The 18658-nt window shown below is 40.8% G+C and overlaps 3 protein-coding genes across 3 annotated transcripts; 1 reads left to right on the top strand and 2 right to left on the bottom strand.

The window, feature by feature from the left end:
* Positions 1 to 34: 34 nt before the first annotated feature.
* LOC109858442 (protein PFC0760c-like) lies at positions 35 to 10891 on the bottom strand. The gene is made up of 7 exons (XM_020435698.1): positions 10677 to 10891; positions 8959 to 9278; positions 7587 to 8159; positions 2276 to 2571; positions 1971 to 2168; positions 1560 to 1850; positions 35 to 1008 (listed from the first exon to the last, which is right to left on the bottom strand). Exons 2-7 carry the CDS (start codon positions 9272 to 9274, stop codon positions 862 to 864), a joined length of 1821 nt encoding a protein of 606 aa, XP_020291287.1. The 5' UTR covers positions 9275 to 9278; positions 10677 to 10891; the 3' UTR covers positions 35 to 861.
* LOC109858430 lies at positions 9336 to 12390 on the top strand. The gene is made up of 3 exons (XM_020435676.1): positions 9336 to 10039; positions 10189 to 10411; positions 12134 to 12390. Exons 1-3 carry the CDS (start codon positions 9863 to 9865, stop codon positions 12223 to 12225), a joined length of 492 nt encoding a protein of 163 aa, XP_020291265.1. The 5' UTR covers positions 9336 to 9862; the 3' UTR covers positions 12226 to 12390.
* Positions 12391 to 14980: 2590 nt separating this feature from the next.
* On the bottom strand, positions 14981 to 17252 carry LOC109858435 (developmentally-regulated GTP-binding protein 2). Its single transcript, XM_020435683.1, has 5 exons — positions 16937 to 17252; positions 16487 to 16794; positions 15966 to 16396; positions 15655 to 15856; positions 14981 to 15539 (listed from the first exon to the last, which is right to left on the bottom strand). Exons 1-5 carry the CDS (start codon positions 16998 to 17000, stop codon positions 15453 to 15455), a joined length of 1092 nt encoding a protein of 363 aa, XP_020291272.1. The 5' UTR covers positions 17001 to 17252; the 3' UTR covers positions 14981 to 15452.
* Between the last annotated feature and the right edge of the window lie 1406 nt (positions 17253 to 18658).

Below are 18658 nucleotides of genomic sequence, written 5' to 3' on the forward strand. Positions count from 1 at the left end.
TGTGTGTGTGTGTGTATATATATATATTTTTTTTTTGTATAATTGCTATATTTTTGACCTTTATAATAGAGATTCTTGTTTTACATACAATATCTAAAATAGAAACAACTTAACTCACGGCTTGTGTTTGCTATACGATTTATATAAACCATTAGTTCTCTTAGAACATACACATATATATATATATATATCTCAGACTTTCCAAAGATGAATTACGAACTATGTGACAAATAAATAAATAAATAAATAATTATAATTAATTAGTAAACACAAGTACGATAATACCACTCAAGATTGGTCCAATGTGAAATCCATGATACCCGTATATAGCGTCTCTCTTTTATCGCGTTATTCTTAAATAATCGCGATTCTTATATAATCGATTCTCTCTCTTTAGCACTTTGAAATCTGTTTATTTTATTTTATTGTTATTATTTTTTTTTTAACGCAAATGACAAGAGAAATTATTCTCGATTTGTCAGTCCACGTGATCTTTTTACATATTTAAACTTTGAATTGGAATGTTTTCTCTGACAAAATTTTTGAAGAACAATACAGTCGATGTTCGAAGACACACACAGTGTGTGGCACGTTTCTTCGACACTTTCTCCCGCGAGTGCATTCGGCTCCTCCTTCGCTCGTTGTCTCGAAGGAGAAAAGAAGCGATCGATGCGTCCCGTGAAAACCAGACACAGACACAGCGCGCTCGTCAAAATCGTGTCGAGTCGTCTCTCGCAATTTGATGATGACAAAACGGCGTGTCGTAATCCAACAATCGGACAGCGGTGCGCGTACACTTGATTTGCCGACGATTTCAATTGGACCAAGAGTCTCGGCAAGAGTATTATAAGTTAATAAATTTTAAGTACGAGGCGCAACAGGCGACGGCCGAAGCATTGACCTGGTGGCCGAAGAAAGTTTCTGCGACACCAAATGCGCGATATGGGACGATCTCTTCCACACGAACTCCCGCGTTCTGTCGTGATCGTCCTGACTTTCCACCCGGACCTGATTAAAAAAGCGTTTAGTTGCATTACACGTTATTTTCTATATTCGATTTTTATGTTTTATACGTGTATATAATCATGTAATTTGTGACGGTTCGGGAAAAAAGTTCTTCGCGTACGTGGATACAAATTCTCTTTCTGCGTGTAATTATATATAATTACATGTGAGGGAGATCGTTTCGATCTCATGTAATTATATGGTATTATAATTATTTATAATCAGATATCGATTTTGTTCCGTACGTGCAGGAACCTTTTCCCCGAGATTTTTTCACTTATCGTATATTGACGTTATTGTATCAATTTTACAATACGTGAAGTATTACACACAAATCAACTACATATATTTGATGAGGACAAATGTCGTTGTAGTGCGATATTTGAAGTAGGAACGACAGCGAGTGAACGTTACGTTACAAAGAAGTTCGGGAAACAATCTTGTTCGGACCCAAGACAGACACAGTGCGTACATATTTATACGTATTTGCTCTTGTCATTTCTAGCCCGTTATATTAACCGAACGTTCTTTCATGTTTTTCTTTGACACAGTACCTGTTTGGGTTGCAAGACTCGAATAGAGTGCAACGTCGCCGCGCCGCCGTGCAGGACACGCAGGCTCAGCTTGCCGGACATTTCGGCCGTGGTGGCGGTCGCGCTCCTCAGCTCTTTCTTCGCGGCCCGGCCGAACTCCTTCTCGACCTTCAGCACCAGCGGTCCCAGACTGAACTTGGTCTTGATCGTCGTGTGATCGCTCATCATGTTCACCGACACGTCGCCGGTTCTCTGTAGCGACGCCAATCCGTACAGCGTGGCTCTTGCTTTCGGTTTGTTCTTGGACTTCGTCTGTGAAAATTTGTTTTTATTTTTTAACAATTTAGATTTTATATTCCAATCGGAAACATCTACTTTTTATTGGTTTTTTTTTTGTTTAATTATTAGCGAACGTGCTCCGATTTTAATTACTTTGTTCTTGTTTTGGTTGTTTCCGGTTTGGTTCTTCGTTTTGTTTTTCGTTCGCTTGCGATTCTTGTTGGAACCCTTGTTGCCGGACGTGTGTTTGTTGCTGGATCTAACGCTGGCTTCCGTGGAAATCGTGACCGGTGAGATCGATTCCTTCTCCGTTGCGGCCGTTTGCGTCGCGACAGACTCTATGGTTACTTTCTAGACAAACACACGCGCGCGCGAATCGCAGATATTTTACATATTGAAAAAAAAAACGCATGAATAAAGTATGGGAGAGATGTGATTAGAATTTATGTGGATTATACCTCGACCGCGTTCTCATTGTCGTTTCTCTCAGTGACGGCGGTTGCGGTGTCGATCGGTTTCGAAGCGCTCTTCTTGGTGCCGTTCTTATTGTTCTTCTTTTTTGTCTTGTTTTTGTTTTTGTTTTTGTTCTTGTTCGCTTTGGTGCCCGGCGTCGGATTCGTCAATTTCACGGTAACCGGCTCGTAATTGGTGCGCAGTATGTTGTTGATCTTGCCGAGAATGTTGTCGACGAAGCGATTGTACTTCGCCACGTAAATCGCCGGCACGTGAACGCTCGGTTCGGATTCCATGCCACCTAAATCGATTGATAAGACAGTCGCGTCAGTTTTTTTTAAATTCCTCTTTCCCAGTTTCTTGAGTACTTCTTCGCGAAAGTTCAAGCGAAGACGTTAATTTTTACACTCTAGAACAGCTCTTGTGTCCTAAAAAATTTCTGAAATCGGTAGCATTTAAGATGGATCATAGAGATGATGAATCTTGTATCTGATTTCTGTGTCTCGAACAAGCTCTCAAATTATTCGGACAATGAGCATACGAAGCAATAATACATTTATTTAATAGTCGAACTTCACATATCTTCAAGTATTCTTCATATTAGTGAGATAGAAAACGACTATCCGGGACTACTTTATCATCTTTATCGAATTAATAATATGTTTGTGTGTAGATTATGATTATTACAATGTTAAAGCTAAATGAACATTGGTTTTTTTCGATTTTTTCTCGTTTGCATCTATTTTTGTTTTACATCCTGAAAAAGCCTAACACAAAAGTAATTTCCTTCCACAGCGATGTGGCGACAAATATCAGGAATCTGTTGAAATGTTCTACATGGCATTTGTTATAGTCAAATTATAAATTATAATTATCAAATTATAAATTAGCACTCTAGTGTTATACATGTATATATGTATAATTATACATGTATATATGTATAATTTAGAACGTATATATGTATATATTCTGAGAGAAAATGTTTTAGTAGGCATCGCACACACCCGAGATGCACCAGATCATCAACGGCCGTCAGCTTACGAGATGTGAATCTTCACGTTCGCCGGAATCGTCCGATTGACCCAGAAATTCATAGCATAATTTCCGCGTTCTCCAGAAAGAGAACAGAGATCTTCGATATAACGCGCGAGCGGAAGACCTTGAAGTTCCCATCTTTCGTGAAGTTCATTTCCTCCGGGGGTCGTCGACCCTCGGGCACGGGATTGTGCCACCTTGCGCGATTCGGGACACCTCGGAGCATCGTTTCTCGGGTTTTAATGAAGGGAAACGCATTCCCTCGCCGCGCTCTTACGTCTCTTGGAAGAAGGAAGTCGCCGATCGAGGTGGGGCCTACTTTAGAGCGCAGCGACAATATTAACGGTATATCGGAATTCTTCGGCGCGACCAAACTGGTCCCCGATCTAGGCCACGACCTCGTTCGGTACCACATCGCGCAGACCCATCTAGTACGCGGCGCGGACACGCGTTCAGATCCCGCACGTACACACGAAGCCGTCGAGATACACTTCTCCCCCTCGGTACGCGCGCTCTGCCCACCTAAAAACTCTCTCCCGGCCGTTGCACCTGCAGCATGTAAGCACACTTTCTTCCGGAGTCGCATCAGTGATGAGACTCTCGTGCCACGGGCGATATCAAGGCCGTTTACTTACTGGCATAGACAGACGGTGAATGCCGATCGGTGTGTCTCTCGATAACGAGCTCACTCCGTTCAGCACTTCGACTCCGTCCGAGAAGTAGAAAATATTTATTTTTAAATCGCACACATATTCCAGTATTTTGTGTCACACACATTTGTATTCCAGTAATTTATACTTGAATTCCACGTGAGGTAAATTTTTTTCACACGCCCGTATCCCACTCTCAATATGCATTGATCGCCGGAGATAAATTTTCGCTTTTTTAATAAATATTTTACTCTTGAAAAAAACAAAACGCGGGTCAATCGAATTCGCACACACCCGAGAGATTAACGGCGACGATAAGTCGCGTAGGAATTTTCGAGAAACGTGTCACGCTACGACAATCGAAGGACATTCGGCTTGATAACTTCGATAATGGGTCAGGGTCGCAGCCGGAGAAGGCTCTTCCGTTGCGCGAGCTCTCTGTGGGTCAGCGGCCTCGTTTCTTTTTTGACCGGCTACTTCTGGTGAAAGCCGGGAAAAAATTTCAACGCGGTCGCACCTTTGTTGGACTTAACCCGACAGATATGTAGAAAGTTAATTGAACGTGGCGTGACGGCTGATTAAAGACTCCCCGTTCGTAAGCTGATAGCGACGTTGTTGTTTTTTTTCTCTCTTTTTCTCTTTTCGCGATTGAATCTTCGGCAATGTTTATCTCGCTGCTTCCGCATTGGATCTCTAGTTTTAGCCGCAACTCCAAAGATCGTGTTATCCAAATGTTGTTTAATTGTATACTACATTAAGAACTAGCAAAGATTGAAGCAAAATTAGAACTAACAGAGATGTACAAGCTTTAAGAAGTCGAGAACAGATCCAACTAGAAACAATAAAAGAAATCTACTATATGTATCTACCATAGAGCGATCTACAATGAAAGAGACATTTGAACATCAGCCGCTAGATCAGCAAACAACATCATCAACTGTTTGCCATCAGATATTATTCTCTTTCGTTTGGTTATACATATGTATATGTAACTTCTCTTATTACAACTACCGCATATAGTTAGTTACTAACTACTAAATTCTATATCTACTTAGGAGGAAGGTGGGAGAAACGGGAATGCTGAATGAAATGGAGAGAGAGACATCGTGCGCTGTGCTGTCCAGTTACACGTTGTTGCAGTCAATCGTCCAAACAACCGTCCACCAAACACGCGAACTACTTGGCAAATTACTGAAGCGACAGCAGGCAAGAGCGATTACGGTCTCGTGAGGAAACGAGCGACAAGAACAAAAAAAAAAAAAAAAAGAACAAAAAAACAAGCAAGTACAAGAATCTAATAAAAGCTAACATGGGAAGAAAAGACAGGAAAAGAGAAGCGCTGTTATCGAACGCATTCAAATAGCCAGGCGGGTTGCCGCACGTCACGTCTTTTCCTCAGCCGGGAGATCGAACGATTTCCCGTCGAGTTCAACTTATTCAACGACACGCTCTTAAAAAATGCCTTCCGTATTTCTTTACTCGAGACAACCGTCCAGATTTTTCCCGCGTTTTTCTCTCCCTCTCTGTGACCAAAGGTGGTTTTGAACTTCCCGGTCGAAGAAGATTAACGATTTTGTTTGAGAAATCGTGTTTGCTTCGAAGAAGGGAAAACGCAGAGAGAACTCGCAGTCCCTCCCGGATCGCGCACGCGCGTGACAACAAGGTGTATCTGGACATTGAACACGCACGAATCGATTCGACTGGACGGTGGTGAAATAAATGAGAGACGATATACACAATTTTGTAAAAATAATAAATTATCTGTATTTTCAATCTTTTCCAGAAGACACGAACAATGTATAATCTCTGTACAAGTCTTGGTACTACGCAAAGAAGTAACGTTAGAAAAATCTCTCAATTCGATCGCGCACGTGGAACACAGAATCGAACACCGTTCACTGGATCGTCCGTTTAATCTGGCAGGTGACGGATATGTATACTTTTATTATATACACACAAGTCAAATTGCATTGCGTTCAAATTTTGTGTTCTTGTAGGTTTTACAAAGAGAACAAATCGCACGGACGATGAAAGATGAGAAATATCGCTACCAGATTAAGCGTCTTATCGCTTGACTCGAAAAGACGGAATCTCGTCAGATCCCGCAGATGAGACTGAATGGTACGTATATATATATATATATCTGGGTCTTCCTTTCTCTCTCATGCGCACACACACACACAATCTCTCTCCGTTCTCTTCCTTTCTCTTTTTTTCATTTATTTTTTTTTGCGATCGGATCGCGAATGTTGGAAAACGAGGGAAATACGTGACGTGAGGTCACCGCACCAAAGCAACTTCAATGCTCCTTCAAGCGACGCAAAGATTCAAAAAGAAACAAATAATGGCGAAAATCTAAAAGGCGTTTGAAAAATTTCAAAAAAAAAAACAAACAAACAAACATCGAACAACCAGAGATGTGCCTAGTTTCAAACATTATCCGTCAATCTGACGGATAATTATGTCAAACGTTTTTTTTGGAACGTTTGCGCCCAGCGCGGCGTGTCCGCTTCTCCGACGAGGGAGCTCACTAAATTTTACTCATTGCGCAGTTTCCAATGTGTGCGTGGCACATCTCAAGTTAATAAAATACACTACAAGACGACGTGCGTCTTTTGAGAGGGTACCAGTTACTCTTATTACACCCTTTTTTTTGTAACACGTTCGTTAAAGCCTCGTGATGAAAACAGAGCAAGCCCCGCCGAGAGAACTACGAGAGACAGAAGATAGGAAAGGAGAAAAAATACAATGGATCTCGCTATTCACAGTCGAATCTTATATTTAATAATTTTATCCTCAGATGCTCTGCAGCCAATGAAACGACTCCGTCTGAAAATAAACTTGAGACGAACTCAAATACAAGATCCGACTGTGAATACCGGTCACAGAAATGTCGACGTGTATGAAGTTACGACGCGATTTCAAACGGAGAGATCGTGTATTACCGCGTATTAAATAAATATAAAAACAAAAATACAATAAATAACTAAACGCTACAAGGGCAATGTTTTAGAGCAAAGTAGTTCATTGTCTAGAGCGCTAAAGGGGACCACACAAGCAGAAACTCTGCTCGTGGCGCGGATAGTCGCGAATGGCTTCTCGACAAGCTCATTGGGAGACGCCCGATTGTCGTAAGAAAAACGAATTGGTAAAAATTTCTTAAACGTTTACGAAAATAAAATGAATAAAATTAATTAATTAAAAAAAAAACAATATATAAATATTACACTGTAAAGTGTTACGCGATCGGGCTTGGCGAGACGGTTTGATCGAGCTGAGACGCGAAGTCGCAGGCGCTCGGCTGGAATATAATTTAATCGATAAGACTATCATTGGTGTGCAACGATTGCCTTCGTAGAAAGTTCTGTGCGAGAAAAACGACATTATCGTGTCGTCGCGTCGGTGAAGAGTCGAGCGCGAAGTCGGGTGATCACTTTGCACTTAGCCACTGATTTTCGATTTTCGATCTAAACGCTTTTCGACGCGGGAGAGGAGGAAGAGGAAGAAGAAGATGAAGATGAAGACTTAAAAGAAGAAGAAGAGGAAGAGACCGATCGCGCGGGCGACTTGCGCGACTTGCGAGCGTGTTTGGCGCTATGGCCTTTCTTGGCCTTCTTGCCCTTGAACTCACGTGCGTGTCTAGCGCCGGCGATGCTGGCGATGTCATCCACCTCGTCGTCCTCGTCATCGTCGTCGTCGTCCTCCTCGTCGTCATCGTCATCGTCATCGTCCTCTTCCGTGATGTCTACGTCTAAGTCGTCGTCGTCGTCATCGTCGTCGTCGTCGTCGTCGTCGTCATCGTCATCAGTTGTCGTGGCCGGTGCAGCAGCCGCGACGCCGCCGGGCGACACTGGCGTCCCGACGGCGTTGACTGCCACCGGATTCGAGACGGACTCGGCACCTTCAAGCGTCGACTCGTGCACATTGGACGCGGCCTGGCCTTCGTTAGAGACAACGTCGCTCGTGTCCTCGTCCTCGTAGCTCTCGGCGTCGTTGTCGGAGGTCACCTCAGCCGCAGCTGCAGCTTCCTCCGCGGCCGCCTCGGCGGCGGCTTGGTTCAGATCGGCCACCACGGCTAGCGGTAACTGCTGCGAAGCGATGGAGACCGGCGGAGGTGTTGCGGGCGCGACAGGTGCGACAGGTACCGGTGTGGCGACGGCGGCCGGAGCGGTGTCTTCCTCGTCATCATCGTCGTCATCTTCTCCTGTGGGCAGACGAATTTTGAAATAAATAACGGCGCATTTGAGAACACTTTTTGCCATATTATATCACCAGAAAAGAAAACAAAATTACGTAAGATGAGAGAAATTTCAAGGTAAATGAAATAACAAATCGATCTTGATAATTGAGATTATGAAACCTCGACGAGAAGTTTACGCGCGACGTTACATACATATATGCACTTTATATACATAACAATCTTTAACGTTCCGCGCGTTAAAAGACGGCCGGAGGATCGAGAACTCGCATTATCTTTCGGTATTCAGGCCAATGTGAAGAAGTAGCGCGTAGAAATTTTTTTCCGAACGAGGATCGCTGTCGATTTATGTTAATTTGGACGAGTTCAAGCACCTCGTACCGTTACCGCGCGTGTATGTGTGAGAAAGGAAAGGACGGAGAAACGGAGAGAAGAAAGGAGAAATAAATTCTTTGAACAACGCGCACGGAGAAAAAGATTCGCGTTTGCATAACGGTGTCAGTTCGCGCGATTCTCCATTGTTCGATTTTAGCGGGAAAGGAAATTGATACGGCAAAATACAAATCGAGAAGAGACGCTTGTCGCGTTCTTCGTTTTAACTTTCGCGAACGAAACAAGTTGCAAGTTGTTCGTTTTATTTTACGGATTTATATTTACAAGAAGAGACTTCGCGGTTTATCATTTTTTCCATTTTTAAGCTGTTACGTTTCTTCCTCGATGCCGCGGATGTGTTCGATCGTGCAAAAAAAAAAAATAAAATAAAATAAAATCGTTCGGTTAAAAATTCAAGTAATGAACTTCTCACCTCCGAGTATATCTTCGATGAAACGCTCCAAGTAATCACCCTCGTCGTCGTCGTCGTCGTCGTCATCCTCCTCGTCGTCGTCGTCGTCATCGTCGTCGTCACCGGTGATATCCAAGTCGACGTCGTCGTCATCGTCGTCGTCGTCGTCGTCGTCGTCGTCGGAACTGGCAACAGGAACTGCCGGCGCGGATGCCTGTCTGCCGGTTTCCAGGGCGTTGTGAGTTAATGTTTCACTATCGGCGATCTTGGGCACTGGCGAGGCGAGTACCTCTATTGCCAGACAGCACAGTAACGTCAGCACTGCCGCTAGTCTCATGGCTCTGCAACAGAGAAAAACAAAATGGAATTCTTGACCAGTCGAAAAACGTGTACGTAAATGCAAGACAATTTTCTGTCTTCTTTAAAAATAGCACAAATATGCCGAGGAATCCGTGGACAGAGAAGTGCAGTTGGTCGACTTCGCGTTACACTTTGAGGTCATCGAAATAAAGAAGAAAAAGGTGTTGACGGCAACGATCGACTTGTCTGTAAACGAACGGATAAATAAATAATCCGTTTTGTTGTAATCTCGAACAAATTACTTAGATGAGAAAGAGAATAGGAAATATTTGTTAACCGAGACGCATACATAGACATACCGATCGGCGATTAACCCGTTTGCCAGTTCTCGTAGGTATATCGCGCATTCTTGCGCGTACAACACACCTTCAGCTTTCGAAGCACGAATTCGCGAAATTGTCGTGTAGATGTGATTCACGAATCGCAAGAAAATTCAAATCCCGAACAAAAAGCGCGTTGCAAATGGAATAACAATCAGTTGAATAAAAATTTATTCACAAGCTGCGAGAGGTCACACCAAAGACACAAGTTGCTTCTACGCGCGCAAAAACAATTGTGAATTTTAATGATTACTGACAAAATTTGTATTTCTCACACAAGTGTTTCGTACGTAAAAGATTGTTCACACGTCGTCGAGAATGTTTTCCCGTTTATTTTTGTTCTCGTTACAATTGTTGAAACCTCCGACGCTGTTCTTTTCCTTCGTCCGACAAAGATCTGCTTAAAAATTCTTTTTCCGAAAGTAAGCGACAATTAATTTACTTTTACTTCACTCAATGAAATTAACAGAAAAATAAATAACGAGCTCTCCGAGGAGAGACAAGTTTATATAAATCAAGTTTCACACTGAAAACAATCTTTTTAAGACATCTCTTTTTTTTATAATTTTAGCGACGATTCGCTTGGTATCTTCGAGTGAAGGATGCAGCTCGTGTCACACATACGCACCTTCTGTTGAAAGAGGCGAGCAGAAAGAAGACTACTTTTAAGTTATACCCTCGCGAGCAACAGACGTTTGATAACATCAAACCCGGAAGTAAATCTTTGTGCGTGCGACGAGAGTCTTACATAGAGATTCAACCGAGGGAAACCAACTTGCACAGCAAAAACATGCGTACGTATCTCCGAATAAATCACACGCAGAGTGTATACCGGTTACTCCACTACAATTGTTGCACACAGTGTCACAATCAGGGTTCGGGGGGGGCGGGCGGGGAGAATCGTCGTCCCTTCGAGATTACTTGATCGGAAATGAACGAGGGAAGTGAACGACACGGAAGTCGAGGTTTGTTTTCGTAGATCCGGGGTGGCGGAAACTTGTTCTCCACTTTTTTTAATTTTTGGCAATCCGGGCGCGATAATCCTCTTTGGGCACTCACCTCTCTCTTCTCTTTCTATCTGTCTGTCTCTTTTTTTTTCGTTCTCTCTTAAACTCCTTATCTTCTCGGAGAGACGATCGATGACACACGTATGTAAGTTCCGTTTTCTTCACCGAGCGATCCACCGAACGATCCCGGTGAGAGTGTTGAAACAGACGAGGCGCCGCAACGCGATCCTTTTATACCAGCTCGCACCTCCACCTCCTTTCATGCTCCTTCGTCGTCCTCTTTCCCGTCGTGCTCTTTCTGCATTCGTCCGTACTGTACAAAATATCTATCCTCACCTACCTCCGCTTCTTGCTCTCCACGTGGTCTCCGCGCGTTTTCTCCCTTTCGTGCGTGCGTGCGTGCGTGCGTGCGTGCATTTTACACACTCGGATCCGTGAAACGGATATTTCGCATCCTGCATCCTGGTTTTTTTTTTGTTTAAGACGTAAATATATTCGCGCGGAATAACAACAATCGCGAATCCTCTCCGACCAGTCTAATCTCGCGTTTCTCTTTAATAATTTTTTTCTTTCTTTAATCTGCGTGGTATTTCTCTTTTTAATTACAATTTTTTTTTCGATCATTATTTCCGCGAGATAAATATACGTGTAAAAAGATTCGAGACTAGCTACTTTCGATTTTTTGCATTTTTTTTGGCTGTGTGGTTTTATTTTGATTTTTTGAATTCGAACACTTGAAATTGTTTGTTTACGCTTGATAAAAATAAGCGCATGAAGAGATATATGTATTTATTTATTAATTGCTCGTCACTGTCTTTCTCTCTTTCTTCAGAAACAGATCTGTGACAAGTGAAACGGACGTTAGACAATCATTATCACTCTCGTTCCCTCTGGTGAATCGTTTAATATCTCGTCTGATGACGGTGTTGGATGTACTACTTTTGCAATGAATATAATGCGGTTTACCCAGATCGATAGTGGCGGCTGTTTGGTTTTGAAGCGGCTAATTACACGTTGTGCTGCGTAATGCGAGTAATTGTGTGAGCAGAGAACATTATATCGGCCAATTGATCCATTATCCTGTCGTGCACATTTATTAAGAAATTTTTTCTTTTTTTTTTTTTTTTTNTTTGAGTGGCGGGTCTCTCTCTCCTTTCAGCGTCGTCACATTAACAATCTGGAAATGTAGGACTAGATATTACAGTGATTAGATACAATTTTCTGGATATATATAGTTAATTCACACGTGTATGTGGCCAATTTGTTTCAATATCACTTATGTCTGATTTCATCAGTTTGTTTTGCGGAAAGATGATAAATATGTTTGTTGTTAAAATTGACTTTATCGGAATTAATAATTTCGATAAAATTTATTTCGATTATATTTAAAAAAAAAGCGGGACCTGTGCAGAGAGAAATGAAGAGAGTGTTATATATATATATATTAATATTTTTTAAATATATATATATTAATATTTTAAATAACAAGATATTTCTTTTTTTTTACAGAACAAGTGCAATCTTACGTGACATCGTATTCGTCGAAACATCAACGATACGAAGAAGAGAATGATAGTAGGAAAGAATTTCTTTTTCTTTGAATATAATTAAAATCTTGAAAGAGAAATTAAAGCCAATGTGTATGTGTGTGTGTGTGCGCGCGCGACTAATAAATATTGAACGGACTCGAGAGTATAAAAAATATTGATTGATACGTCGTAATTATTAGAACAACACGTTAAAAGTCGATTGTAACATATGTTATATCAAATGATTATTAGATACCTCTTCTCTTTTTTTTTTTTTTTTTTTCATTCACGATGTAACATGATCTAGCCGGTGTTAAGTCAAGCCGGAGATAAAAATCACAGAAATGAAACGTTTGTCTCCTCGTCATAAGAACGAGGAGCGAAAGCAAGACACACGCGTTCGATGGTCGTCGGGCCGGCCGATCTAACTGTAAATACCGGACAACTTCCTTCTATGAGAATCGCATAGTAGCTACCGATAATACCGTCCAGCATCCGCCCCGTCTCTCTAACGCTCGGAGCGGCGACGACGCCCGGACGATTTTTGTTGTGTGCGATACATTCCAGTTTCTGGAACGATTTCACGCTTCGAGACTACTCCCGAGAGATAATCTTTGTAGATCTAACACACATGCTCGCACACGAAGTCCAGCACGTTATGGTCTATTGATCGAAAGAACTTCGACATCTCGAAGTTGTGTGCGACGATGTGCGAGACATCATCGGCGCGACTATGTTCGCTTTTTTTTTTTTTTTTTTGAAAGTTTCTGCGAGAGACTTTTCGAGGAGAAAGTAAGGGGGAAAAATATGACATACTCTCTTTGTGATGTTTGATTTTTATTTGCTGAAAATGTTAATTTGCTCTCAAAGACGAAAAAAACAAAAATGCGAAATAAATTTTATATTTGTTCGCGAGAAAGATTTATTCTCTGTAGGAGAGACATGCGGGAACGTTGTGTGCAAGATGGCAAACGTACGGAAAAAATATCTATTTGAATTTGAAAAAGAAAAAAAATTGGTTTACATCCAACGAACGAATTTGTGCGATAAACCGTTTGTTCTCTCTTGGTATTTCGCACATCCGCGTTGACCGCGTGAAAGAACCTTGTGGTCGGTGCAAATGTAAGTGCAAATATGTCAGATCCCACGTAGTGGATTAATTTGTGACAACAAACTGTTTTAGCGCTAGATTCATTGGAGATCTCGGCGATTAGAAATGAGAATAGAGACGAGATAATTAATGAATAGCCTCGGTGTACAGATGGTACAGTCGTAACGAAAAAGTTTAGAAATTGACTCGCAACTAATTGACGCGCGTGACCCACCGAGACGCGATTAATCCGATCGTGAGTTAATCGGACATCCATTACCGTTGATTCGGCAGATGCACACGTCAGTCGTGTGTAATCGCGTTTCTATTATCTCGCTTGACTTTTATAGATCCATATCTCACTTATCATCGAACAATAGAAATAGAACGCGCACTCTCTCTCGTTATCTATTAATGAACGTAATAAAGACGTTCCATGTGTGCGGTACAAAGCTTTTCGGCGCGACCTGGGACAAGTTGCAAAAAATTCCTGTGCTCGATCACAAAACCGGGGCTCTTCCACGCGGTCAATCCGCATTCTCTCCTGCGAAAACATTTAAACAAATTTCTCTCTCTCTCTATCTCTCTCGCAAAGAAATATTCAAATTCTTTCTGTCTGTTCGACAGCATTTTCGGCAAACAAAACTCAAAGTGACCAGATCTTCCGGGACCTCGTTTTTGATAGACGAAAAAACAAAAAAACCAGCGGGGCAAAAGCTGGTTACATTTACACGCGTAATTTGTTACCGCACGTTACAAAAAGGTAGTCGGAAAGAAAATCAGACCGGATAGATAAAGATCGCGTCGATTTGTGCGATCTCGTTCGCTCGATTTCCGTGAAATGTCCCGCGCCACTAGAAATCGACGACGGAACTTCACGCTTAGGCGAAAGCATGTCGCAAAAATTCAAATTTATCGTGAAATTCTGCGCTATCGAGAAACGAAATATTTCCAGACAGCAGTGCGGCGAGACAATCTGTGTGTATAAGATCCGGTGCGAATCGCTCGCTTGCGTGGATCATCGAGCTCGCCGCGTCGGAAGGGGGCTCGCTGACTCTCCATTCTGACCGGAATATGGGATTTGGTGTCACAACGAGGCGGGGAAGTAGTCCGCGGCTACGTGAATTAGTAATCAGGATGTGTGTCTTCGCGCGAGTAGCGAACGCATTTTCGTATACGCGCGCTCGGTAGTCGAGGAGAACGGAATAGGCGTGAGAAAGAGAGAAAGAAAGAGAGAAGGTGTTCAAACCGAAGAAACGAACGAAACGACGTTACAATAATATATGCGCCAGTGAGATCCACGCGCATTCTTTGCGGTATCCGTCGTGCTGCGGGAACGTCATTCATTATTCATTTGAATCGCGTGAGGGCAACGAATGGGACGAACAGCGCGTTCGAATCGCACTTGTCCTCAAATTCGCCGACCGGAAAAACGACACCGAGCAAGGACACAATAGCATACACTTCCGGATTATGCAACATTGGCGTTCACCAATTGTTATACAATATCGTTATCGAAATCATTATCACCGCATAAAAGCACACAGCGCGATTACAGATTCCTCAGAAAGATATTGATCTTCAGGTTGAAGTAAATGTCTTGTTTTTTTTTTTACAGAACCGAAAGAGCTTGGAACACGTGCGCACACGTGAGACACGTATCGGAGGGTTTTCAAACATAAAATACAATCCACTGTTTTTTGTTTTTATATAAAATTCAATATTTTATTTTATCAAAACCATACAAAGTTTTTCTTTTTTCTTTTTTAATCACGCGAAAACAATTTACATTCAAAACTTTCATCGACTCTTCGGTCAAGTTACAAATTTCAGTTCCGTTAGAAACCGAATGATCTTCACTCGCGAGGAATTTATTTATCCATCGAACTTCTTAATTTTAATTCACACACACTTTCCTGATATCAAGCGAATAAACAAGTAAAACTATTTGTTTTTACAAAGTTTATTTAAACAAGTTGTCTGCAGGTCACAAGCTTCTTAAAATATGCAATTCAAACGCATTACATCCATCTTAATACCATAGAATTTTGTTTACTTTGTAATTTTCTGTTCTTCTTTTATTTATACATTCTGTATGTGTACACGTGTTTTATGTGTGTGTGTGTGTGTATAGTGTATAGAAGGCTAAATAAGGCCTATATTGCTATCCACGTTTTCTCATCGATTTTTACGAGCGTTAGGAGAGAATTTATTTTTTCATTATTTGTATGACATCCTCATCGTGCATCACATGCTGCAGTCCTACTCTTTGAGGTGAATATTTAGTACTTGTGCCCTGAATAAAACAAATAATTCACATGTGATATCGGTAACAGTCTCTAACAGTCAACTAAATTATCTAAAGTGTAATGCGTATGCGTCGGTGCGCGTCATGAATGTTCGGTACTTACCCACACAAGAGCGTATTTGAATTGTTGAGCAAGCGTTCGATGAATCGCGTGACATACGTGTTCTACTGTCACCCCCTTCCTCAATATCAAACCTTGTACGAAGTCAGGTGGTTGTCCGGGCTTTTTTGTGTAAACCCTTATTAGAGATAAATATTCCCATAATATCTCCAGCAGGAAATCAAGATTCAACTTCATATTACAACTAACAAAGAGAGAACCACAGTTAGTATATAAATGGAAGACACCAAATCTTTTTGCCTGTGAGAAAAAGAGATTCACACATACTTTACAAAACGTATATATTCTTTTACCTAACTACAACACTGTTGGGTTGCCTAGCGATCCGGTCGACTTCTTCTATCGATATTTGATCTATTTTATTATATACATACAAACATGGTAAGTATACTCGGTTTGCGTTGATGACGTCAATCAATTCGTCCGCCCCGCAATCCTCACGAAAGAGCACCTCAGCATTGAAAATTTTATACTCGTGTAGAATCATTTGAACTAGTTTCTCATCTACTTTTGTCAAAGGACACGTAGAATTGAAAGCAACACCGCCGCCTTTCTTCACCTTGAAATATATGTTTGGCTTCTTCTTGTTGAGTCTAATCCCAACCGATTCCAATTCTCTTTCTAGGAGTTGTCGTTGGACGTCTTGCTTGGTTGCGTCCAACATCATGAGAACCAGATCAGCTGTTCGAGCAACCGATATGACTTGTCTACCTCGTCCTTTTCCCTAAAACGGTACATAGGTATCTTCAATATAGTAATATTTCAACACAACTATTGTGTACCAGTTTTCAACTTGTATTTTCAGTTTGTTCACCTGTGCTGCTCCTTCAATTATACCAGGCAGATCCAGCAATTGTATGCTAGCGCCTTTGTAGTCGATAACCCCGGGTATACATGTCAGAGTAGTGAACTCGTACGACGCAGCTTCCGACTCTGTAGCTGTCAAAGTGCTGAGTAAAGTAGATTTGCCAACTGATGGAAAACCAATTAATGCAACTCTCGCGTCTCCCGATTTCAGTACGTCAAAACCTTCACCCTTTTCCGACTTCTTTGACGGTTCCAAAAGCTGAGACCTGTACTTAGCGAGTTTAGCTTTCAACAGACCCAAATGATATTCGGTAGCTGCAATATTGAATTTTACAAATACAATGTGTCGCGATGTTAGATTTCAGTTTTTTTTTTTTTATTCAGAAGCACACGATGTGGAAGGCTAATTTAAATGGACAGGTTAAGAAACATGACGTTACGATTGCAACGTACTCACCTTTATTTTTCTGCGTTCGTGCAATTTCTTTCTCAATTTCCGAGATCTTCTCCAGTATCCCCATGGTGATACTTGAAAAAATTCTTTCACGATGGTCTCACATCGATTTGCGGGAATGTCGATAGACAGCTTTGTCCGGCGCGTGCTACAGTGACAGGGTTAACCGTGTAATCATCTGTTTTATTGCAAGTGGGTTCCACTTGGCAATTGCAACAATCTCGTGATCGCAGACCGGGTTTTGACAATGAAAATCGTAGATCTTACGGAAATAACCAGTCGTATTCGATAATTCGACTAATTGACCAATGCGCAATAGGTATTCCAACGGAATAAAAACTTTGCAACATATTAACAGAGAGAAGCCTGAGAGCGGCCAGGTCCATAAGAAAATGTGTAATCACTTTTCCGCCCTTTAAACTAGCGCATGTCCACGGGTGGTACACATTGGAACTACGCAGCCAGTCCACGAGCGACATGTCGGTGCACTATGTCCACAGCGTGCGGTTCTATTCTGTGCTATGTGCACGAGTTTAAATGGTCACTTTCTTTATGTAAAACTTCAATTGGCTAAACATTTACCAATTTATTTTAGCACAAAATGTTTACGGAGACTAATAGAGTGACTAATAAAGTTAAAAAAAGAGACTGATTGTGAGAATGGTTACTAACGTTTCAATTTATATGTTATATACGTAAGATTTTATCGAATTGAAATAATTAAAGGCTGAATTGTTACGTGCACATATTTTTTAAGTGCACATGTTTAAAGTGTATCGACAGCCAAGAAAAAATTCCCGGTAGTAACACAAATACGTAATTTTCTTTGTGTTATATATTTTGCAGGTGATAAAATGTATAGCTTTTCTATCTATAATTTGCTTTAAGTTTATAATTAGAATAATTTGTAAAAGATATTTGTTTAGGTTTTTATATATTAAGTTGTGTGTCATTTGTGTTATATTTGAAGTTATACTTGCAAAAGTTTAATCATTAATGGTAACATTTTATAGACACAAGGATATTTAATAAAAATAAAATAAATATATATGTAATATATATTTATCAAAAAGATATATAAAGTTTATGTATTTGTATATAAACTTCTGTTATAAATTGATACAGTATGTGTGCCCGGGACTCTCAAACAAATTAAAATAATGGAAACATTTTCAATATTATGTAATAATAACAGAATAATATAAAATCCTTGATGCTGGAAAACACATTGCAAACTCAATCTAATTTATTGTTCCTTTTTCTATTGTTTCTCAATATACAAAATATGATAATTACTTATACGTTTTATTGTTACGCATGTATAANTTATAAGTCATATCGCATATACATATAATTACGCATATATAATTTATAAGTTATATCGCATATATAATTCATAAATTTATATGCATCACAATTGATTACTTACATTATTATCATAACTGTTTATTTTTACATGTACGTTGTACATACATACATCTATTAATCCTTAATAATAAATAGTATGTTTTATATACATACGTATATTTATAATAAATTTACAAATTATTGTTTAAAGATTGACAAATTATTGAAAGAATGTAAGAGAATTAAGCAAGAGAGAAAGAAATAGCAAGAGAATTGAGCGGGTAAGGTGAGTTGCGCGTCGTCCGAGAGCCTCGAAAATATCAGGAAAGTATCAGGAATACATGTTGTGCGAAGAGGTAACGCGAGAGGTATCAGTGG

This window comes from Pseudomyrmex gracilis, unplaced genomic scaffold (genome assembly GCF_002006095.1).
Source record: "Pseudomyrmex gracilis isolate BER0280 unplaced genomic scaffold, ASM200609v1 scaffold_203, whole genome shotgun sequence".
NCBI lineage: Eukaryota > Metazoa > Arthropoda > Insecta > Hymenoptera > Formicidae > Pseudomyrmex > Pseudomyrmex gracilis.